Source organism: Papaver somniferum, unplaced genomic scaffold (assembly GCF_003573695.1).
Source record: "Papaver somniferum cultivar HN1 unplaced genomic scaffold, ASM357369v1 unplaced-scaffold_125, whole genome shotgun sequence".
Classification (NCBI taxonomy): domain Eukaryota; kingdom Viridiplantae; phylum Streptophyta; class Magnoliopsida; order Ranunculales; family Papaveraceae; genus Papaver; species Papaver somniferum.
This window is the reverse complement of record NW_020621603.1, coordinates 10921052-10947036: the sequence shown is the minus strand read 5'-3', so window position 1 is coordinate 10947036 and position 25985 is coordinate 10921052. Positions and strand designations below refer to the sequence as shown.

At 35.7% G+C, this 25985-nt stretch overlaps 1 protein-coding gene and 1 pseudogene across 1 annotated transcript; one reads left to right on the top strand and one right to left on the bottom strand.

Moving 5' to 3' along the window:
* The first annotated feature begins 5346 nt into the window (after window positions 1-5346).
* LOC113331440 lies at window positions 5347-8412 on the top strand (annotated as a pseudogene).
* A 185-nt stretch (window positions 8413-8597) lies between these two features.
* LOC113331439 (protein NRT1/ PTR FAMILY 4.6-like) lies at window positions 8598-11971 on the bottom strand. Its single transcript, XM_026578144.1, has 5 exons — window positions 11697-11971; window positions 11454-11559; window positions 11122-11339; window positions 9915-10340; window positions 8598-9778 (listed from the first exon to the last, which is right to left on the bottom strand). The coding sequence occupies exons 1-5, from the start codon at window positions 11700-11702 to the stop codon at window positions 8828-8830; spliced, it is 1707 nt and encodes a 568-aa protein (XP_026433929.1). The 5' UTR covers window positions 11703-11971; the 3' UTR covers window positions 8598-8827.
* Window positions 11972-25985: the final 14014 nt, after the last annotated feature.

The following is a 25985-nucleotide window of genomic DNA, read 5'->3' as shown; positions in this document are numbered from 1 at the left end:
ATACAGTGATGAAGACGCATCCGTTAGAAAAACAATGGTAATCCTTTAAATAGGTTGGTGGATTACGAGAACGAGATGGATGTGAAGGTATTGCTGGTGATGGAATCTCTGTAGAGATAGGCACCTGATTACGTGGAGATGTCGCTGATTGGCCTGGGAATACGACAGGTGACGGAACTACCGGAACAGTAGTAATATCGGCAGAAATTGATTCTGCAGGATGTACAGAAGACGAGCGACTCATGGAATTGCGTGTAGCAATAGTTGGTTGTGCATCGGAATCATGAGAATGTACGATAGGATCTAAATGCTCAGAATGCGACTGATACTGAGAGCATGAGATAGAATGTTGAGGACTTAGAATATCACCACATGATTGGGACTGAAATATGGAGTTGTAATAAGAATAATCAGGCTGTGAAGGCTCAACAAGAACTGATGGTGATGAAGAAATATCTTTAAAAGGAAATGTATGTACATGAAACACTACATCGCGTGATACATACACAGATTTTGATGACAGATCAAAAATTTTGGCCATGCAGATATCCGATGAAAATTCCAGGCTTAGCACGTTGATTGAATTTGTTACAAATACGTATATTTCTGCTAAAACAAAGGAAACCAAACACTCGGAGATGTGAATAATCTGGTGGCGAATTGAGAAGTAACTCATGTGGAGATTTATGAGATAATACCGGTGTTGGTAATTTGTTAATCAAATATGTTGTAGCTAAAACGCAGTCTCCCCAAAATTGGATGGGTAAATTGGCTTGAAAGCGTAAAGACCTTGCAACGTTGAGAAAGTGACGATGCTTGCGTTCAACAATACCATTTTGTTGTGGCGTATATGCACAACTGGTTTGATGGAGAACTACATTTTGATGAAACCAAGATTGAAGTTCATTTGATTTGAACTCAGACCCATTATCAGACCTGAAAGTCTGTAGTTGAGGAATAATTAATGAATTGATACTAGAGGAGATGCTGGTAATGTGATGCCCAAATTGTTTTATAACAAAGGCAAAGAAATATTTGAGAAACTTCAAAGTTTCAGACTTTACTTTCATCAAAAATACCCATGTACATCTAGAGTAATCATCTACTATTGTAAGAAAATATTTTGCACCAGTTAAAGAGGCGGTAGAAAAAGGACCCCATATGTCAGCATGAATTAATTGAAATGGATGCTTCGATAAAGAAACACTTTTATTAAACTTGAGACGAGATTGTTTTTCCCGTGGGCATACAGCACATAAGTGTTTAAATGAATAACGAACATAAGCAAAATTACGAGCTAAAAAATTAAAACAATCCATATGTGGATGACCGAGACGACAGTGCCATATATCCACCGGTTTATTAGCAGCTAAAGATGAAACTGACGGTTGGAAACTGAAATGATAGAGGCCAGCGATGCGCCTACTCCATCCAATCTCCTTGTTCGTGAGACGGTCCTGAAAGATGCAAGACTCATGTGAGAAATTGATATAGCAGTTTTATGTGCTTGTAAGCTGACTTACAGAGATCAAGTTAAATTTAAAACTTGGAATGTGAAAAATATTGAGTAGTTGAATATTGGGAGATAAGTTCACAGTCCCAATATGAGTGACAGATATATTCGAACCATCTGGTAGTTGAACCGTGATTGGGTTCATAACCAATGTGTAAGAAGAAAAATAAGAGAGAGTGGAGCAAATGTGATGAGTTGCGCCACTGTCTATAATCCAAACATTAGAAGAACAAGTTAGAGCAATACCTGCAAAATTAGCAAATGGAATGACAGCAGTGTCTCCATTGTCTGGTTCCAATAAAGACATAAGTCTGGCATATTGAGCTGCAGTTATACCAGGAGCAGCCTGTGTATTAGGAACAGCAGCAGCAGCATATGTCGGAGTTGAAATATCTCTGGATATCGACGGATATTTTGGGTAGCCATTGAGCTTCCAGCAGGTAAGCCGAGTATGACCATGTTTGTTGCAGTGGTCGCAAAAAGGTTTTTGTCTCTTGTTGGTACCATTCCCAGCGTTGGATGTAGTCCCGGGATTGGAATAAGACCTTGGATTTGGTCTAGCTGAATAAGAGTCACTGCGAGAGACACTGAGTGTTGCAGATTCAACATGAATAGTGGAGGATGAGTTTATACCTTGTTGTGATTCCTCCTTCCTTACAAGATTGTATAGCTTTACTGCAGATGGCATTGGCTCCATTAATAGGCATTGACTGCGGAGAGCAGAAAAGCAGTCATGAAAACCCTGAAGGAATTCCATGGAACGATCTTGATTGTGGTGATCTACAAAATCGTTGCCTGCTCCACAAATGCAAGGGACGAGAGGCCTGAATGAATCCAGTTCATCCCAAAGAGACTTGAGTCGAGTGAAATACATTGCTATATTCAGATTTTCTTGTTTCAATGAAGATATTGATTGTTTGAGAGCAAAAAGCTTAGGAGCATTGGTATGAGAGAATCGTTTTTTGATCTCTAACCATTAATCTCTTGCATATGGGAATGATTGAACACTCCCACGTAATTCTGGGTCAACTGAGTTGGCAACCCAGCTACCAACTAAGTCATCTGCTCGAGTCCAATGGGAAAGATCAATTGGATCAGTGGGTTTCACAATGGGTCCATCAATATAACCGAGTTTGGCTTTAGCACTTAGGGCCTTTTTGATTCCTCTTTCCCATATGCAATAGTTGTCACTGGTGAGAAGAGGGGTGAAGATGACAGTGGTAGGATTGTCAGCCGGATAAACGTAATAGGGGCTTGATGGGGATAGACCTGATTCGCTATTAGGTGGAGGATTATTGTTGGGAGGTGGAGGAGGTAGAGTTTCATCCTCAACAACCATTGTTGATGCAGTTGCAGAGAATTGAGAAAAAAAAAATTATCTAACCTAGCTCTAGATTACCATGTAGAAATATTGGTTTTGGTTTTAAATCTCATACAACTGTAATGAGATTGATTTCATTATTTTGTATATATACTACTTGTACAAATACATTGAATGAGTGAGGATCCTCATACTATAACTACATCAAAAGAATTACATTTATTCCTATAAATTAATCAAAGAAATTAAAATTAATCAAAGAAATTAAAACTAATTACATCAATATTATTCTTTGCATGTACTAATCTTGTTTCCATATTCTTCATTGCATAATAATCTTCATGCATTCAATCACATATTATTCTTTGCATGTAATAATCTTCATGCATTCAATCACATCAGTGTAGTCAATTTCGGCCATCTTGGCCGGAATTCCGCCGGAAATTCCGTTTCCGGACCAACGCAACCCGGAATGCAACTTTCCGCCGAAACGGAAAATGCCCGAGATGTAACCGAAAATCCGGCCGAGATTTTACACATAAACCGGAATTCCGGGCGAGAAATCACACAGAGAAATTTCGAGTTAACAACTTAACATCACTTTCTCAATTTGGCAGAGAAAGAAAAAAACCCAGAAACAGATCGAGAGAAGAAAAAAGAGAGGTAGTTGGATCGATAGAGCAAGATTTACAGCGAGAGAAGTAGATATAGATGGATATAGAAGAGTCAGACTAGAGAGTTTGGTGACTTGGTCGGGTTTGAGAAAGAGTTTCAGGAAGATTAGGTTTTCAATCAGAGAAGATTAGGTTTTCAATCAGAAAACAAGTAAGTAATCCAAACCCTTTCTTTATTTTTGTTAAAATAGACTGATGCATGATGTTTTTATTGATTATAATCGAAGTTGAGATGATTGATGTTCTTAAATTTAGGGTTTATGTAATTAGGATTTATCTGAAATTGGGAATTGTTGAATACCAATTTTTGAAATTGTATGATAGTATGATACCAATTTAGTCCAAGATGCTTAATATATGATAGTATGATACCAATTTTTGTTTCTGATTGTGTTTAGAAAAATCATTGTACTGTATGCTATGAGTCTATGACCATCTTAACAGGATGACTGAGCAAACAACCACTACTTGGGGGCAATTTGATATGGATGCTTCTGTTTGACCATGTGATTCGTGTTCTCATGTCTGAAGCTCATCCTCGTATTTCATTTTTCCTATTTCTTGCTTTAGCTAATTGTGTACTTAGTGTCTTCCGTATTGCGAGCTGTTTATGTGTGACAAGAGGAAAAATGATATTTCTCAATTGAGGAAAAAGTTCTATGATGAACTTGTTTGCGTTGTGTTTGCTGGTAGTGTGTACATCACTTCATATCAACCATCGGCATGTTCATATTTGAGCAATATTTCTTGTGGTGTGTTGGCTTGGTAGTTTTTATTTCGTCTCTAGCTTAGTAGCTTCGCACTTTCATCTTGATTCATGTGTTACATTGGTGGTAAGTTATCTTTCAGGTTCTGATCACTTTGCTGTGTTACAGCAAATTCTGTTTAATGCCTTAAGATAAAAAAATATCTTTCTTAGCTAATTGTCGCTTCGATGCATATATTTTTCCATTTGTAGTGACTGAAAAGTTGTTAGATGGGTAGGCAGTTAAAATCTAGCACACTGTGAGCTGCTATTTAGTTTTCCTCTTACCACAGTTGGGTTTCTTTCCTGTTGGTGTGTGTGCCTAAGCTTAATTTCTCCCTCTGTTTCCTCTTCTTGCCTTTTTAATCAGTCTTTTGTCTAAGCATAATCAAAAGAGAGATTACTTCCTTGATATATATTCTTTTCACTGGCCTTATCATTGATCTATTCTGACAGTAACGTGGCTTTGTTTAAATTAGTTGTTATTGCTGGTGTTAACATTAGAAGTAACAATATGCTGCTTACTTCAAGCATGTTCGTTGAGACCTGTGGCACAATTTTGGCTTTCGTACCACTTGCTGCTTAAACCGATGAATTCATTGCGACTGTATTTTTTTCTTCATTTCTCAATCTTAACTTAGGATGATACAAAAGCTATGTCGTAATCCTTTTAATTGCTTACAGTTTGATGGTTTGTCTGCAAGGTTCTTAACTGCTGTGTTTGTTCATTTCTTCAATTTTATTGTTTTAGTTCTGGTTTCATATAATACTTCAGTATTTGCTGCATATGAATTTCCCCCTCTATTCTAACTGATTAGAAGACGGATAGAATCATGATACAGTAATCCATAAAAGTTGAAACCGAAATTACACCGAGATTTGTAAACGGAATCTCCCCGAGATAACGTTGTACCAGTGTCTCGCTCGGGACCGAGACAAACCGGAATCCGAGATCGACTACATTGAGTCACATATTATTCTTTGCATGTAGGAATCTTGTTTCCATATTCTTCATTGCATGTACTTAATATGTGTTGATATTATTATATATTTACATGTGTTAATCCTTTTCCATCTCTCTCCTCATTTTCATCCTCATTATCTCTGTCTTCAGCTTCATCTTCATCTTCTCCTCAATCACACACAGACCCATCTTTTCCTAGTAAAGATGAAACTGAAGAGACAACAATTCTTCAACCTTCTCTCAAAATCTCCATTGGTCGATCTTCCTTATACAGTCCACCAGAGCATTCCCATGAACCATCCTCAGATTCTGAGCTTGTTAAGCATCTAAAAGGCATCATTAAGGTGAGTAAAAGTGTCTCTATTTTCATTAATTGGATTGTTTACTAGGTTTAGAGATTGAAATTGAATGTATCTTAGTAAGCCCTTTGCTAAATGATGCAACTTCGACTGAAATTTTGTGATTTTGACTGAAATTTTGTATGGATTGTTGTTAGTTTCGGGTGGACCAATGTCAGTTGCAGAGTATATGGAGGAAGTTTTGACTAACCCTAAAGCTGGATTCTACATTAATAGGGATGTCTTTGGATCGGGTGGAGATTTCATTACATCTTCTGAAGTTAGTCAGATGTTTGGAGAGGTAAAGTTTTCTATTTTTTTTCTCTATACTTGTGATTTTTAATGTCCAATCTAATTAAGTGGATATTCAAATTCTTGCTGAATGATGTTAACCTCAATGATTAGATTTCGACGAAATCACAAATGTAGAAGCCTTATATGGCGTTACTTTGGAGATTGTGTTGCTTCAGTTTTGAACAATAGCATGCCTTTATAAGCTTTGGGGTTCACCAAATGAACATATTCATGGCAATTGACATTTTTCGGCTTCAAGTTGTACTTATTTCATTGCATGTTTCAGCAGTTGCAGATAATTGATCCGTTGAAACCGTAATTTTTGGTCTTTTTTATGTTTCTAGATGGTTGGTGTATGGGCAATGTCCTTGTGGGAGCAAATGGGACAACCTGAGAAAGTGAACCTCATTGAACTTGGTCCAGGAAGAGGAATACTGATGGCTGATCTTCTACGTGTAAGGCACCGTATTTTTCATATCTATGCTTAGAACCCTTCCATTGGTCACCTAATTATAACTTCATTTTTCTCTTTTATGTGTACACACCACCTGTTTAGTTAATAGGGCAGTTTTTTCACTGTAGGGTTCTTCTAAATTTGAGAAGTTCATGAAGTCACTGAATATACACATGGTAGAGTGTAGTCCCACTTTAAAGAAGCTTCAGTACAGTGCATTAAAGTGTACTGAAGATGACACTGGAAGCTATGGTGATAAAATGGTTGTTAGCATGTTCGGTGGAGCTCCTGTATCTTGGCATGCCACACTGGAGCAGGTTCCATTCGGATGTATGGAGTTCTTTCGCAGCTCTGATTTATGCATTTGAGTAAATTGTCTGCTTAACTGTTCTCCTTGCATATTCTGGGAATGTAAAATTTTGATGGAAGAGTAGCAAATGAAACACTCACGTAAAAGATCAAGTCCAATGAAGAATGTAGTTTTTCGTCTTGTGCATGCCTGACGCCAAGATTCACGCATTAGTAACATTGATGCCTTTCCTTTCACTTCTCCACCAGTTTCTCATTCTTCCTTATCATTCAATTGACTACGTGCTTGACTTTAACATTTCTTTCAGTGCCAACAATCATTATCGGCCATGAATTTTATGATGCTTTGCCTGTTCATCAATTCCTGGTTAGTCCCCAGCTATTTCATTTTCAAAGGATATTCAATTGGCTCTTTCCTTATAAAACAATTTGTTTATGGTTGACCTGATTATATCAATGTTAACTGTCACCTGTAATAAAACTTTAAACTGTTAGAATCATGAGCAATAAATAACATGGCCAGTGTGCTTCATGAGAAAAGTTAATTCATTTTCTATTTCTTACATCATCTACAGAGGGCTTCACGTGGCTGGTGTGAAAAGATGGTTGATGTTGCAGATGACGCATCGTAAGAATCTTTTGCTGTTATAACGACTATATTCCTGCAAGAATTTTTTGATCCCATTTATATTGTTCAGATTTCGCTTTGTTCTATCTCAACAGCCTACACCAGCAACCCTCTATGTGATGACACGGTGTACATGGGGCCACAAAAGAAGATATTGCTAAGCTTGATCAAATAGAAATCTGCCCAAAGGGGATGGATTTGACCCAGGTAATTGCTAAGAGAATTGGTTCTGATGGTTGGGGGGCTCTCATAATCGATTATGGCTCAGATGGAATAGTTTCAGATAGAGGTAACACGAGTTATCAATTTTCTTCTGATATAATTGAGTTACTGATAAGACTTATTATGAGTTCCCACTTCTGTAGGAAGTGATACCTGCACAGTTGGAAATCTATTCATCATGGTCTCATTTATTTGTGAAAACCTTTCTTAAACTTAATAATATACTAAATCTAGAGCATTCTTGGATACAGGCTATTCGGAAGCACACATTTGTTGATATACTTGATGATCCCGGTTCTGCCGATCTTAGTGCTTATGTTGACTTTGCCTCCATCAGGAATTCCGCAAAAGAAGCTTCAGGTTTTCTCTTGCTGTATGTACTGTAGTCTAGATACATAAATTGCTTGCACCATGGAAAATCTTACCTTTTGAAATCTTCCAACATTTTACAGAAGATGTTTCCGTCCATGGTCCAATATCTCAATCTCAGTTCTTGGGTTCTCTTGGTATCAACTTTCGAGTTGAAGCGCTGCTACAAAATTGCACGGATGAGCAAGCTGAGTCTCTGAGGAACGGGTACTGGCAGCTAGTAGGAGATGGAGAAGCTCCATTCTGGGAGGGACCTGAAGATAAAACACCAATTGGTATGGGTACTAGGTATTCAGCAATGGCCATCGTGAACAAAAATCAACGCAGTCCAGTTCCATTTCAGCAAAGGTCATCGTTGGAAGTACGTCTTAGTAAATTAAGGACCGGGGAGGTTCTGCATATATACTCACGAAATAGGTCACACTAGATGAATCTCTGGAGTACTTTGTTTTTGTTTTAAACACCAGCCCCCCTGGTTTCAGTAGATCTTTTTTCTTTCCTTTTTTGTGTCTTCAGTACAATCGCAGCAATATTGTATAAGATAACAGAACTACCATGAATATGATTTTAGGGGTTCCAATCATCTGTTTGATAGGAATTTGTCTGTCACGGATCATGGCGGAAAATGAACAGTTGAGTATTTGTATAAATCGGGTGGAGAAGGAGACTGCGTCATCAGTAAGCAGTCTCTATACCAGTTCATCTTGATATTCTACTTCTTTAAATAAATTGTAATATATCTGCAAAAATTGCATTAAAACGAAAGAGAATATCAACCCAGGAGTATTTGTTTTTATAAGAGAACTGGTTAGTACAAAAGATGGGCCTTAAGACCCAGGACACTAAGCTGGCTGCCAAAAGGTATAACATCCTTGATTATCACCTATATCTACACTCTACTCTCGACAGGATTCCGAGGACTCTGAAGGCAGCATCCATGATTAAAAAGGTAAGTACAGCTTAATTTCTATTTCTTTTGACATTAGAAAGCTTCATTTATGTACTCTGTTGTGTCGATCTGTATTTGTAGCGGTTCGCCCAGAAGAGATAGTGCACGAAATTTAGACCACTTAAAACACACATGAGCCAGTAAAATCTGTCGAGATGGTATTGATTCAAGTTGGAACCAGAGAGCCATCTTGTGTGCCCTGATGTCCCTGTAACACTGCTCACAATTGAAACGAGTCCAGAACTCAGGTAATATCCCATTGCCAATGAAGCCCATGTTAGGGCTGTAGCCAATGATCTCATACTTGCAGGAGCTTCAGTGAAGAAAAATTCAAGTAATCCAGCCAAGGTAAACAGATCAGCTGAACCAAGAAACAAGTACTGCAATGCCACCCAGAAGAAAGTGATGGGCAATGGCTCGTCAGAGTTCAGTAGACCTGAATGGGTCGCCACTCGTTTTCGCCTGACTTCAACTAAAGCTGCCACCGCCATTGCGACAATAGACAAAAACAACCCTATACCGATACGTTGCAGATGAGAAACACCCATCTCTGTTTTGGTCATTTTTCTTGCAAATGGAACAATTACATGATTGTAAAGTGGTGCGAGCAGCATGATGAAGAGAACCGGGAACACAGGGAGGGAAGCCGGTGGGACCGTCAAGGTGCCAAGCTTAGTGTTCATGGTGGCTGCTTGTTGTACAGAGAAGGTCGAAAGTTGCGCTAAACAACAATTGAGCATGATTGTGCAGGCAAAGATTGGAAGGACTCTGAAGACGATTTTCACCTCTTCTACCTGTTCTAAGGTGCATTCAAGTGCTGGATGAGCAGGTTTGTTTGTTACTGCTCTGTTAAGAAACTTTAGACTATTACTTGGTACATCAAATGTTTCCTCTTCTGCTGCTTTACTTGTTTTAGTTGCATAGTTAGGGCTAGCTACCATGCTTGCAACTGCATTACTTGGACTCCTACAGTTGTTGAACATTGCTGCTGCCAAGACCTACCAAAATCAGACATAGCAGTCAACTACGAAAAACTAAAATTTTGGAAATGGCTTTTGAGTTGTGACAAGAAAGAAAGGGATAACAGCAGAAGCAACTATTTTAGAAAGTTGAGGATATCCTTAAAGAATTTACCTTGATTATGGTTGTAAGTGGGCTTCCAGTGGGAACCTTATTCCTATACCGTGCTGAGCCGAACAAAAAGATTGGGATTGACAAAAATATCGCCACAGTTGAGATTCCGAAACCCCATTCCCAACCTTTATTATCTTCAATCCACACCACAAGTGTGACTGCTAACAGAGCTCCACACGCAAGGCAGAAAATATAGTAGTTAAAGAACGTTGATCTTTGTTTCCTTCCCTGCGGGGTGTCATTATCGAATTGTTCAGCTCCATGAGACGGCAACGATCCTTTTATCCCTCCAACACCTAGAGCAATCAGATATAACCCTCCAAACAACATTGCTGCTTGTCCTCCTGATACTTCGTTGCATGAATCACTACAGCTTGGTGGTTTCAGTGATGGTGAACGAGCTTGCACTGTTAGCAACACTAAACCCTGCATTTGTCATTCATTCCAAGTTACAACCTCAAAAATCAAACTTTCCAAGTCAGAAAATAGACGGTTACCGTTATCAGAATTGTGGGTCCGGAATTTAATCTATTTTGGAATTTAATTATCAAGATAAGTTTACCCATACGGCCATGCCCTTCGATAAAGACAGTTCCATTTTGGGGTGTATACGAAGAATCTAAGTATACTGTGGCACTGGAATTTGTGTATTTTAGCTAAAAACATAATTAAAGCATCCATTACTATGGGATAACGTCACATTCCACGAGGTTTAATGGGTTATAAACACGTGTCAAATCATTGTCCCAAAAATCATAGAAGTGTTAATGAGTACAATAAATAAAACAAATTTGCAGATTATGAGGAACCCCGTCATCAGCTTCTTCTTCCTGGAATCCTAAAAGAAGATGCAAAGAAACTCTAATGATAACAGGATAGAAGTTGAACACGGTTATCAATTTTCACGGGATTACCAGTATTAAACACTGGGCAAAAACTAAGAAACTCTAGTGATAAGAAGACATGACATGAGTTATCAACTTCCACTAGATTACTAGTACTAGGCAAGAACTATATTTTAACTGGGCGGAGTATAATATTTACTGTGAAATTTGGTAACCTCTTTAGGAAAAAAGTATTATCCGAAACCGTACATGTAAACTCACTTGCTTATTAAGATTGTTGGTTAATTAAGTTTAATTAAGAGTATTAATTAGCAAAAAGACCGAAGATTAGAAAGGAAAAAAGAACCAGTTCTGTTCCATACCAGGAATTCAATGGCTGCACTTATCAGGTAGATATGATAAGTAGTAAAGAAAGTGTCCGACAAGAACCCGCCGAGAAGAGCTAACAGGAATGCCGTTCCCATGAAATTGGTAACATTGTTTGCAGATTTCGACGGCGAAAGGTGTATGAATTTCGACAAGTACATTACTAAGTTGCTAGAATTCGCTAGATATGCCAAATTCTCCAGTACCTCCACAACTACATCAAAAAAAAAAAGAACAAACAACACAAGATCATAGTTCTAAGTTAGAATTGTGAATCAACACAAGATAATACTTAGAAAGAGTTATTATAGAGATATGGGATTAGTACCCAATACAAAAGAGGAAGCAACCATTCCACCATGTTGACCTCTTAAGGCCGGTTTTCCTCTCCAATCTACATAACCTTCCCATGCTACTAGCTTATGGCCTTCTTCCTGGAGAAAGACAGAAAATAAACCAAAAGACATGATCAATAAGTGGTTTGGGTCTATATAAAAGGAGAAAACAAACAAGTAGAAGAAGAGGAATGAAAACTAGGAAGCCAGAGAGAGTGAGAGAAAGAGGAACCCACCATCATATTTCTCCTCAAAATCTTTTCTTCTCTTTGGATCTCAATTATTGCTTGAGATGATCAAAACAAGTGACTGACTATTGGATGGTGGTGAATTTATAGGGTTCAGGAAGAGACAGAGGTCCAACTTGGGTTAGAGAAGAGAAGTCTAGCTCCTAAAGAAAATGGACTTTCTCAAAATACTACTACTCTTTATCATTTTTTTGGTTTGAACTACAATATATAAAGTGAAGTAGAGAAGAGAGGGTAAAAGGTTCTTCTTTTCTTCCCTTATCTTAAGAAGAAGGGAAAAAAGAAAATGCTTGGTTATAAATTAGTAAGATATATTAATAAGAAAAGAGAAATGTGATTAGAATCAAATCCTTAACTAAGTTGAATGCCATGAGGAGGGTTCTTTCTTTCTTTCTTTCTCATCTATGTCTTGTTTGACCATCAATGATAGTAATTAATAAAATGAAAAGAGAGGTGATGATCATTATTTGAGGAGAGGATATGACCCCACCATATCTCTATTTATGGGATTGTTGAGTTATGGTAGAGAAGACTATATTGAGAGAGCAATGCACAAAAAATGGTAAAGTTTGTTTTGATTGAAATTGTTATTAGCTTTTCAAAGTACTGCCTAGCCTACTGCTTCCTTTTCCTTGATGTAGAATGTAGCTTGCTTAAATTATTAGTACTAGTATCAACAAATAATAATTGATCATCTTTTTAATCATGTATGTTTTTGAATTTTGACCATGCATGACTTATCCAATGACCAAACTCAGCATAATTTATATGGGCTGATACCAGCTCTACTAGTGACCGGTACCATTCCATTGATCAATGAGATCGTCATGATTTTTTTTGTCCTATATGGAATGATATTATGCTTAAAGGTATCAAAAAGGTCAGGCCAGCCTGGTCTGGCCAGTTTAACCAGGCTTTAAAGGCTGGCCTGGCCCATACTCTAAACAGGCCAGGATGGAGCCGAGTTCAAGACAGGCCCAGGCTAGGCCGTGATATTCATCCTACTAGCCAGTTATGGCCTGGCCTGCTTTAGCCTGGGCCTGTACAAGCCTGACCAGGCTGGTCTGCCATGGCCTGTATATCAGTATATATTTATCAAAAAATGTACGATGGTATGGAGTCTCGATCCCACGACATAGCCAAATTAATAAGAGTCTTCAACCACTGATCCACTACACTTGACTCTGCATGGTCAGTGGTCACAATCGAATATATCGTAATGCAAGTACTTATTACTTAGATTTATTGCCATAAATTTCGGATTTTTTTAAAGCTTATTTATAGTAGATAATATTAAAAACGGGATGATAGGAGATTGTGAAAGAGTTTAGCTACATAATTAAATTTGATTTGCTTGAATTTATCCGTTACTTTCTCTTAATAAATTTTGAAATTAACTATAGATTACCAATTTAATGCATTAATGAATTTTTATATTTTCTCAACACTTTCAATATGTTTATTGAAGAAAATTAAGGTAATATTTATCTCACGTATTTTTAAATTTTAGTTTCTATATAAAAAAACATCAATCTATTTACATGCATTCTATAAAAAACACAGATCTATTATGTTCTTCCATTAAATTTTGTCAAGTTTCCTAAAACTTTTCAGTTTTGTTATTTTCTTCCTTTGAATTTTCTCAAATTTCCTAAAATATCGTCCTAAACATCTATTTATTTTCAGCTAACATATTATTTCTTCACGTTAACTTAGTTATATGAAGTACACTGCATTTGAAAATCACAAAATTAACGTCAGCACAGTTGGTTTCGTGCACCTCGAAGGAGTTCTCAGTCGCAACTGCGAACCTCACCTCCACCTTAAGTTTTTGTGAAAGAACACAGGCTAGCCTGGGCCTGGTCCGTCCTGGCCCATTAAAAGCAGGTCAGGCTCAGGTTCAGGCTGGGCTTAGTAAAATATATAGCCGTCCTGGCCTGTTCAGTAAGCAGGCTAATCCCAGGTCAGGCTACGGGCCAGGCTAGCCCGACCAAAAGCAGGCTGGGCCGGCCTGTTTGACAGCTCTATATCCGCCAGTATAGCTGGTATCATTCCATTTGAATCATATTTTAATGGCGACTTGGAACAACAAGAAATAGTCTTGTTTTAGCTTTGTTAGTTACAATTTACATTGTTTAATGTTTTAGCCATATGCACCCTAAAAGACGTTGCATCATTTTATGTTCATTTTTGTTTCTTTACTAGAATATGACCCGTGCTGTAACGGCCCGGGATTGTGCAAGATGGGACGTTACGTATAGAGAAGTTAACATATCAAATTTAATATCATTATGTACCCAGACTGTCACTTTAGATGTGTTATTATAATATTAGCACACAATAAAATCCTCAATTCATTTCCATTAGCAAATGGTATGTTCGGATGACTGAAATTGATGAAGAGAAATTATACTCCCTGTCCCAAGTAATGTGATACAGAAAAAACAAAAAAAAAAGAAAAACATTCTTCAAGTATTTCATGTCGTGGTCGGCTGCCACATTCTTCCAGCAATGTTACATTTTACGGTTGACCGAAGAAAAAAGGAGAAAAATGGGTCAAACATTTATCTACCGCCTTCACCCAAATATTAATAAACACATTCACCCAAATCTTATAAGTTAAGTCCCCGAAACCCTCTTAGCTTATAAGTTACACGGGAGCGTGCGAAACGCTCTTAGCAGCTAGAGCAGACATCACCAATATGATTTTAAATCCTCTCAACCCATCTCCATCAGGAAGTATGTCATCAGCCATCTCTTAATAGATAAACTTAAGAAAATAATTAGCCTTAGATGCTTCCGTATACAAAAGAAAAAAAAAAGAATGAATTGAATGACTTTACAGTTACAAATCAAAAATTGGTTTAGCACCTGCAGCCATGTACATCGAGAGAGATATTTAGTGTAGAAAACAAAGACATATTTATGACACAAAAGGATTCTTTAAAAAGTAGCAGTTTACACTGTGCAAGAGACTTGAGATCAAAATCTGTAGCCAAATTGGTTTACTCAATACCTGACAATAATCTTTTTGTAAGAAAGTAATTAATGCCATAAGGTTTTAGCTCATGATATGGCTACAATAAGCTACAGGTAGATGAAATTTGAAACCACGATTCTTTAGTTAATAGTTGGATGGGGAAGAATTACATACCTTTGCATGAAGTAAGAATTGGTGGGATAATATATGAACTCATAATTTCCCTTGCGGCGGAACATACTCTTGCATGATGAAGATATAACCTTATGCATGGTGCGGTGCCACATCGACATGTAAAAGCATAAGATTCAAGTTTCATCAACAATGTTCCACTATAGATGTCAAAGGGCATCTCCAATTTAGCCTAGGTAGTAAAAATTAAGTTCGAATTTTTCATAATGTGATTCAGTGTAAACATTTGTTGTCCTGAAACTTGGAAGTTTATGTTCTTTTACCATAACCAAAGAATTAAGATTATAACGGTAGACAACTATAAAGTAAATATCAAAGTTCGATGGCAATAATTTATAGACCTTCATGGAAACTTTTAATTACGTAATTCCTTGTTTCGGGAGTCTTACTGCTTTGGGAGCAATGGACACATGCTCCATCAAACTAATTCAAAAACTAATGATAGATGCATCACCATCTAAAGAAAAATGGTACATACGCACGCTGGCCTTTCCTTTCTCTTCATCACAACTTTTGTATGTTACGTGTCAACCACTTCATAGTTCATATCGAAGAGTATATGGTTTCCTAAAGAACTACAAATATCATGAAATGAAACAGGAAACCTCAAAAAAGCCTGCTTGATTAGTAAATTATAGGCTTGGGCATTTTTAGTACTATAGGAAACCATACACTCTTCATTTCTGGTTCATGCCGGCAGCAAACAGTCCATTAGATCTTTAATTTATTAGTTAAGTAGGTATATTAGAAAAGTTAAATTTGAATGTTGTTGTCTTGATACACCGCCCAAGTAGATCAAATCGAGTTCGTGTACATAATTGATCCAAACCAAAATTAAGGCGAATTAATAAGCTAGCAAAACTGTGTAAAATTGTTGAAAGGCAATGCAACAAAATATTAGTCAATAGTATTTCTAACTATACAATAAGCATCATTATCAAACTGTCACACAATAATCACTCAGTAGTATTTCTTAAGGAACATTGTACAACAATCACAGGTCATTTAAATCTGAGAAACACAACAGTTAGAGAGATGGGTATCCAGTGTTGATTTAAATTATATACCTGAGATGGATGCTGGATTTTTTTCACTCTATGTCCTCAACCAACAAAAAATATGCAATAATACATCAAAATTTATAGCAAAACCAATCGATCAAAATAACTAAATCACGGAAACACCAAAAAGAAATTAAGAAATCAAAAAGATTGAGCATTCAAATCCTAGTTTAAATTACCTTGATCCTTGGATGAGTTTTCTAGCCAAGAATTTTCAATTGATGATGATTCTGGTGTGAGGGATTTACTGTTTTGTCCAGAAAACCCGACCCGTGTTACTGGCTAGTCCAGCGCCAAAAAATATTTACTCCCTAGTCCAAAAAAGTTTTAAAAAGAGTAAAATTACTCTACTAACCCTAGTATATAACATTACGTATAATAATACATATGTTACTACATATTACATATGTAGTATACTAGTATATACTAGTAGTAACTAGTATACTAGTAGTAATTAGTAATAAATAGTATGTAGTATGTAGTAATAACATATGTAGTATGTAATATACTAGTAATAACTAGTATGTAGTATGTAGTAATAACATATGTACTATGTAGTATACTAGTAGTAATATGTTATGTATTGATACTACATATTCATATGTAGTATGTTATGTATTGATAATACATATTGACATGTAGTATGTTATATATTGATATGTAGTATGTTTGATATGTAGTATGTTATATATTGATACTACATATTGATATGTAGTATGTTATGTATTGATACTACATATTGATATGTAGTATGTTTTATATTGATATGTAGTATGTTTGATATGTAGTATGTTATATATTGATACTACATATTGATATGTAGTATTTTACGTATTGATACTACATATCAAAAACAAATTTCTTTATTGATACTACATATTTTACTACTAGTACTAGTTACTACTAGTTTACTAGTATACTAGTATACTAGTTTACTAGTATACTATACTATAGTAGTATACTGGTTTAGTATAGTAAAGTAGTTACATAATTTACTAGTAACAATAAGATATTTTTGTTACTACTAGTACAGTACATATTAATATGTAGTATCACCGTAGTGATACTACTAGTATGTAGTAACATATTACTAGTAACATTTACATGTGTTGATACTAATTAGAACTGGAAGGGTGTTTTAGGAATTCATAAAATACACTTTGTAGTCTCCACGAAGTTTTTGGACTAGAGAGTAAATAATCTAGTCCAAAAACATTTTTTTGGACTAAAGAGTAAATCTTTTCCACGGATGGACTAGCCATTAACTAGGTCTGTTAGAACTGGACTAGCCAATAATTCCTACTTCTGGTGTTGTTATTGAGAAATGCAAAATACCCAAGGCAGGATATCTAAAAAATCAAAAAAAAAAAACAAAACCCATGATGAGAAAGTCACACATATGCAATACTTTTATTAATCCAAATTCCAAACAGAAACCAAAAAATTAATAAAAACAAATTAACAAAGATTAAGAAGGAGAAGGAGCGGAAGAAGAAGCTCTGCAGCCTCTGCTGCTTTAGAGAGGTTTATATAGTCGCATATTTAGGTTTCCGAAACCTAATAGATTGATTAGCGATTGTTATGGCTTATGAATGGGATTGTTGTAAATACCATTTTCTTGAGATTTTTCTTTGCGTAACGGAAGAATCAATGGAGAAAATTTTGGGAGGAATTGGGTTTGTCATTATAAAAAATTGAAACTGAAGAATGAGTTTATGAACTCCACGTGGAGACACTCACGGACGTGGGATCAAGGCATAAAAGGGGGAAGCATTTTTAACCACGATTTGTCTCCATGAACTTAGTTAAATTGGAGCCGTCGATGGAACATAATAACCCATTTAGAACCGTCCGATCAGCAAAAACACATTTATTTTTGTAAGATAGATTATTATTTTTCAATAGTTTGATCAGCTAATTATTGGCAAATGTTAACATACGCACTCATGCAGAATACAAGAATTTTTCAATAGTTCGATCAGCTGATTATTGGCGAATGTTAACATATGCACTGATGCAGAATGCAGTTCAGGATGCTATGAAAAGTTCCTTCGTGCACATCTTAGATAATTAATGTTATCCTCCTGTGACCAACAAGTTTAGAAAACTTGTTTATGTGGAGTTTTGGAGACTAATTTTATAACTTTTTTGGATATCATTTAAGATGTTACTTTTCAATTTTAGGACAAAAAATGTCAAAAATTAGCTTGATTACACAATTTCAAGTTGATTTCTATTATCAAAAATGCTAATCTTTTGTGAAGCATATTGTTTTTAGTTTTGATATTTGGAATCACCTTATGCTTGAGGAAAAGCAGATGCACTTATATTTTTGGTATCTTGTCGATGTCATTGTAGTACAATAACAAAATTATTGGGTGTGTAATACCAGTAACCTGAGTTTTAAACTCGTCAGTACCAATTCTTTATCGATCAGAATAAGAAAAAAAAAACTTCCAGCATCTATATACCCTCTTCTAAATATCTGGAAAATCCAAAGTACTCTTCTCCATAACACTTCCTCCCAAGAAAGCAAAAGTTTTGAGGTGAAAGATACAAAGTTAAGCGGTTGTTGTTTTAGTTCTCCTTTTTCGTTTTTCTTTTTAATAAAGACACAAATTTTTAGTTAAGAATCGATCTTAAGATTCGATATGGGTTGGGAACTTTTTCTTTTTTTTCAAGAATTGCCCACCACGACCACTAACTACACCATGCACCACCCAAGCATGCACCACCAGAAAGGCATCCACTAAATAAGTTTTTTTTTGCTAGTGGCAAGACCGCGGAGTCTTAAAGCTAATTAAGAGGAAACCCTCCCTAGTGTATTTATGTCATGTTGTTTGGTACGTTAAACTCATCCATCCCTAAAAATCTTTCTTTACCTAACCAAAAAGATAAAATGGACGTCCGAATGCCAAAAAAGATTAGATCTTTCTTTTGATTTTGGTCGGCAAGAGATAAATGGTTTCCAGCAGTCTATCACACATGAACATGATGATAATCTATCAATCATATGATACATGTGTATATCCTATTTACATACTAGCACTATTATCAACAATGCATTCGAGAAAAAATGGTTTTCTATTAAAACGGTGGGAATATATTCACAGTCAAAAGAAGAATCATGCATTAGATAATACAGGCAGGGGTTAGTCGCTGATCAAATTCTATGTTGTTGCTGTTTTTTTGATTTCCGACATATTTACAGTCTCATGAACAATTGGTTTAAAAGCGAATTTGCATGATCTCCGATTGATGTGTAGTACAATACGTTAGGTAAGACAAACGTACCAAAGTCGATCAACATTTCTTTTTCTTGCTTTGTTCTATACGTGCTTTTTATTTTGTTTTGCTTACATGCGAAGATCCCTAGGCAGACCCAACCAGCTAGGCCGGTTCGCAGCAAAGTCCTGGTTAGTGGTCCCAGATTATGACGCATATATATTTGAGTTCTGAATAGACACCTCCAAAACCGACTAACAAGAACGGACTCTAGTGAACAATGGTTCTCAGCTGTTGAAACCAGCAGGTACTGAATACATAATTGTATCCAGAGAGGAATTTCTTCGGACTATTCTTGTTCGTTAACAATGTTAATGTCATATTTGGACAAAGAGCCTGTAACATGGTTTGCTTCTCTGTGCACAAATGTGCAAATCCAACTACCAAAACTAGATAAGATACTTAGACTATCAATCACAATGTTTCTGGTAGTCCATTTTATTAACTCCAATCTGTCATTGACCGCTGATATCACTTTTAAACAATCTCCTTCCAGATGAAGATTTCGTATTCCTTTTCTTTTAGCCCATAGAACAACCTCCAATAGAAATTTTCCTTCTCCTTGCTCTGGATATAAAGTTTTTAAGTGACAGCATCGAACTCCATTGCTTTCGCATGCAGAGGAACTAGAAATAGACCCACTACAACATCTTTATTAGCTAATTTAAAAGCCGCATGAAAATTTAATTTGATATAGGGATTTGCAGGTCTGATCCATGGTTCAATAGTTCTGTTCACAATAAAGTTACTGCTTTGAATTCTAGTAATCTGAGCTCAATTCCACTCAGTATAATCGAATTTATCATAAACACCACTTGGCTTATCTGGGGGGTAATATTTTCAAAGACTTTGAGACATCGGGCCTTCCAAAGTTCCTATATTACAAACCCAAACCACTCAAACAATTTGGTGTTAAGAGTACCTAGATTATTATCCTGAAAAAGAGAAACAACCAAATCATACAAATCAATGTTAGCAACAACATTAATTAGCTAAATCAGAATCAATAGCTCTCCAGACATTCCTAACAAATGAGAAATCCAGAAATATATGTTGGAAACTATCACCAATAGGACAATCACTATTTGTATTGGGGTAAAATATGACAAGTTTATCACCAATAGGAAGGGATTGTTGGATACACTTCCATAGAAAATGAAGAATGTTGGGGGGAAGAATGGTTTTCCAAAATTTTCTCAAAGAAATTTGGGTTTGGTTGCTTAAGCTTATCTCAGAATTCCTACAATTCAAAATGGCTTTATACGCTGACTTCACAGAAAACAGACCATTAGAGCTAGGGAGCCATCTCAGGTGATTTTGACCACTAAAGGGAATTCTGATCTCTAAGATTTTGTTAACAATGTCATTATCAAAGAAGATCGTAATACCTGCAAATTCCAGCTTCTAGAATTATGATCAATCAATTGAGAAACACAAACCACATTAGAAGACCAGTTTTAATTATTAAGAGTAGTGGGGATAGATGGAACCCATTTATCTTTCCAAATATGAATTTTTTCACAATTACCTACTTCCCAATAATAGAATTTTTTTCAAAATTTCCATACCTTCGCAGATGCCTTTCCAAATCCAGCTGCCATTAGTGCTTACCGAGTCAGAGATAGGATCACAATTGTTGAATACTCACCTTTCTGAATTTTCACCTACAAATCATTAGGAGAGTACATCATTCTCCAAGTAAGTTTGGAAAGTAAGGCCTTGTTTATTATTGCAGTTTGCTTAATGCCACCTAAATCTCTTGGTTGGGCTACTCTCTCCCATTTTTTCAAGTAAACGCCTTTAATACCTTTTTTCTTATTCCATCAAAATCTCAAATGGATGGAATCCATTTTGTCTGTTAGTTTTTTAGGAATTTGGAAAACTGATATATGATGAGTTTCCAAACTTCCAAGGACAAACTGAACCAGAATGGTTCTATCAGGTTGGTTTAAGAATATAGAGGTCCAATTAGCAAGTCTTTCACCATATTTATCTATGAGGGGACTAAAGGACTGAACTTTACTCCTCTGCGCGAGCAGAGGCATCCCGAGGTACTTGTCATTGAGAGCTAGTTTTTTAATGTTCAATATGTTATAAATATTATTCTTGACACTATTACTAACACTCTTGCTAAAAGTTATTCCAGATTTTGAAAGTTAACAGACTGACCTGAGAACTTGCTAAATTCCTCAATAAGTTTGGCAAGTTGCATAGCTTCTAAAGTATTGGTCTTGCAAAATATCAAGCAATCATCTACAAAGAAAATGTGAGAAACAGAAGGACAGTGTTTGTTTATTTTGATACCATGAACAAGACCATCTTGTTCAACTTTTAGTAAAGCTATGGACAAGGATTCCATACACATAATGAAGAGATAAGGAGAAAGAGGGTTTCCCTGCCTCAAACCTCTCTGGGGGTAAAAATCTCTCCTGGAGAGCCATTCAAAAGACTTATGCATTGGCTAATCATGTTACAAAAATCATCACAAATTCCAAGATTTTTTAAATTACTCAGCAGAAAATTCCACTTTATTCTGTCAAATGCCTTGGGAATGTCTAATTTGACAGACAGACAAACATCCATCCATTCTTTTTTTTTCCCTTGATGGAATCAACTAGTTCATGAGTCACTACAATGTTATCTGTGAGACTCCTCCCAGACATAAAGGCAGTCTGATAAGGGGTAATAGTTTTATCAAGGACTAATTTAATTCTATAAGCCATAAGTTTTGAAATCTCTTTGTAAGAAGTGTTACACAAGCTTATTGGTCTAAAGTATGCAGCTTTCTTAGGACAATTGGTTTTAGGGATTAAAGAAAGAAAATTGTGATTCATCTGTTTAAGGATGTGTTTACAGTGAAAGAAAGTGTGCACCTATTAATAAGGTCATTACCAACACAATCCCACACAATTTGGTAAAATCCGAGAGGGAAGACATCTAGGATAGGTATAGTTCATGGTTTCATATTAAACACAATACCTTTGATTTCCACAACTGTAGGAATTCTGACAAGCATAACATTATCAACATCAGATATACAAGGAGAAATAAGAACTTGGCAATCAAAATAATTGGGAGGATTACTGGTTCTACTCATGGAAGAGAAATGAGATATTAGGTTGGCCGTAAGGTCTACTCTATCAGTCAACCAAAATCCTAATTCATTTTGTATTGTATAAATTTAGGTTCTCTCTTCTCCTAAAATTGGCTTTTTGGTGGAAGTAAGTCGTGTTTCTACCACCTAACAAAAGCTCATCATCTTTACCCCCTATCTTCAAAAGTCTGATTCGACAAAAAACAAGTTTATGGTTTAAAGTTTCAGCATTAGGGTCATTATGATTACTACCATTACTAAGAAGGTACTGAATTTGGTCTTATTAATTTGGATAGTTATATTTCCGAAATGCGTGTAATTCCAATTTTTAAGAATATTCTTAGTGCTAAACAAATTCTTAGTTAGTCTATATGCCGCCGATCCTTGTATTTGTGATCTCCATTCCTGAATTACTTCTTTGCAATTAGGATCCCTAAACCACATCTTATTAACTTTAAATGGTTTATGGGTAACATCCTCCTGTCTAGAGAAATCTAACATTATGCGACAATGATCACTTGCTTAGGGAATAAAATGATAAGTAACTACATTAGGGAAATTATTTATACAATTTATGTTAGTTATAACCCTGTCAAACCTCTCAAGAATGAGTTCATGGTCTTTTCTCCTATTAGTCCAGGTAAGGGGATTCCCAAGACTATGCATATCACTGTTATCAAGCACAATACTATTAGCATCTAATTGCGTTTGACTTGACAGATTACCCCCTCTTTTTTATCCTGCTTGAGAATGAAATTTAAATCGCCAATGATTGTCCAAGGGTGATGATGCTACGTAGCCACATCCTGCATAAAATATCATTGCTCATCTCTAGCATTAGTATTAAGAGAAGCATAGAGAAAGGAAACTAAAGAAACATTAGTTCTGGCATCAAATTTTATGTTGTTGAATCACATTGAATTTGGCTTCTAAAATATGAAGATCAATTCCATCTTTTCAGAGCAGACGTAAACCACCAAAATTATCTATGGGATCATAGAGATAAGCATTAGGGTTATGATATGAAGCAATATATTGTTTCATTTTTCTAGTGGTATTTTTAGTTTCAATCAAAAATATAATGTCTGGAGAATGTGATCTCTAGTATTCTTGTTACCAAATCCACATACTAGAGAATCTTCATGATATTCACACCAGCAAAAAAGAAGAAATTTAAAAACCAATGAAGGGGAGAGAAATAAAATCAAAAGAGAAGTAGAAAAAGAGACAGACATAAGATAAAACTAAATATGAAACAGTCAAACAACCACTAAACAAGCTTGCTCTACAATTACATACAAAACTAACAAGTAGCTAAGGATAAGGTCTATGATACTCTAGAACTTAAACCCAACCAATACGGCTAAGGATAAGGTCTCTAATTCTTTTTAATGACTTTTGTTACTCCATTGTAACATTAATAGTTGTCTACTTTTGAATCTTGGATGTGTGCTCAGATACCTTCACCATGCAATGAGTATGTTGACCTATTAGCTAAAGAGACTAGAGTAAGTGGGAATAATGTGTATTAGAATCATAATGATCTTCGGGGATGGTTTAAGTTCTCTTATAACTCAGAACGACAACATGTACTAGTCTCTTTAGCTCCACATCTTGATGTGCATATGTAGCTTTCGATTTTAAACCGTTTTCTTTTAATAGGTATATGTCTAAAACGATATTTTTGGACATAATTATCAAAAATTCAAACGTAACGCACTAATATAAGGTTTTAGGCTTTGAGAGAAGATTTGAGATAATTAAAAATCTCTTGAATTTAAAAATTATTTTACGTTTTTTTCTTACAAGTATTTTAAAAATCATTTTCAAGCCGTTATACCTTCTTCTTTTTTTTTCGTAAATGCATTAAGAGACTAGAACTGGGAAAAAGTCGAGGTTATAAAAGAAGTAGAGCCATCTAATATGGGATTTAAGGGATTCCCAATATTAGATTTATCTACTAAGAGATGTTTGATACTACAAACTGGAGGGAACATTCCCCATTCAACAGGTGAGTTCACATTTCTAATAAACTTAGCTGAGCTATCCGCCACTTGATTTCCTAGTCTATGAACAAAGACAAAACCCAAAAAATTGGTACATAGTTGAGCTAATTTGTTTGCTTCCTTCATATATGTTTCCGAACGCCAAGAGATGTTTGCATTGTGTCTATCGATGTAATTGAAAAGGCTTTCACAGTCTCCCTCAATACTGAAATTTTGAATCTGTTTCTCCTTAGCCCAAACTGTTGTCTGCAAAATTCCTTTAGCCTCTGCCTCTTGTGGGTCGAGGCCTGCTGCATGTCCTGCTCTTCTTCCTTCACATTTTCCTGTTTCATTTCTCAAGATAAAAGCATAAGTAGATGGTAAAGATTCTAATATCCAAGAAGCATCCACATTAAACTTTATAGTACCAGAACTTGGAGCTTTCCATTTAGAATTGGTTTTCTTCTTTTGTTTAAGTCTAATAGGTGTGCTTATTTTTGTAGACCAGAATTCAATATGTTTCTGAATTTCCAGGGTTAAAACAGTAGTATCCTTAGTTTTGTTCTCAAGATTCTATCACATCTTTCCTTCCAAATGAACCACATTTTAGTAAGTAAGATTTCTAAGGAAATTACTTTCCTAGAATTGGTCATCCAAACTTTACAGAGTTCTAGAATTGTGCTTGAGGTGTCTAGGTTTAAAGAGACATGATTAGGAGAAGAATTCCAAATTGATTGAGCATAAAGACAATGAAAAAAAAGGTGTTTTGTTGTTTCAATTTCACTCCTACACATTGTACAGAGGGGTGTTACATCCTTAATTTTACCACAGAGTTTAGCATTAGTGGAAAGAACATTTTGTAAATAATTAAGTCGTTATACCTTAATTATTAGCTTCGGTATAAATTTTGCTTTTCGTTCTATGATTGTTGGAAGGAATATTCCGATGTTAAAATACATCTTAATATAATATTATCACTAATTTAGGATGGAGTGTGATGACCTATAAATATTTATTTTGAAGAGTAAAAGAATATAAGTTTTCGTCCAACGTTTTTCAATCAGGATTAGAGATAGTATAGTGTATAGGGTTGGAGATGATTTTTCTCGGTTGTTTTATTTTGCAAATGTTGTAAATGCTGCGAAGAAAAAAGTGGTTTCCGATTTTTCCAGAAGTCAAAGTCAGAAGCAGAAGTCAGAAAGAAAATTATTTTGTTTCATAAAAAATTAATTATTCGACTTCTAAGAATCATTTTGAAATCTAACAGCCAAACTGACTTCTGATTTTTCGATTTCTAGAAACCAAAAAACTACTCCTGGTGCGCTATCCAAACACGTTATTAAATTGAGCTAGCCACGGAAAGTCTTAGAGATAATGACTTCATTGACTTGATCATGTTTCATTTTGTCTTGGCAGGAGCAAAATCAACAACTGTTCCAATAGAAGCACATCGTGCTTGCTCCTAAGATGAGGTTGAAAAAAATGAGAGGGTGGAGAAAGGTTACGTGGTCACAACTTTGCAGCTTTGATGAATTACTTTTGTCAATTGGATGATGCATTTTTGTTTTGCGGTGTAAGCAGTTATGTTTTCTCTTGCATCTCAAACTTTCTAGTTTTTTTGGGATATAACTAACTTCCAATCATACACAATGGGAGTAGAAATGTACTATGCAAAATGAG

What these genes read in the sequence shown, in the direction of transcription:
- LOC113331439 (XM_026578144.1), bottom strand. An exon ending in GTGCAGCCATTGAATTCCTG is followed by an intron (nt 10,341 to 11,121) that starts GTATGGAACAGA and finishes TGACAAATGCAG; the next exon opens with GGTTTAGTGTTGCTAACAGT. An exon ending in CACTTACAACCATAATCAAG is followed by an intron (nt 9,779 to 9,914) that starts GTAAATTCTTTA and finishes TGATTTTGGTAG; the next exon opens with GTCTTGGCAGCAGCAATGTT.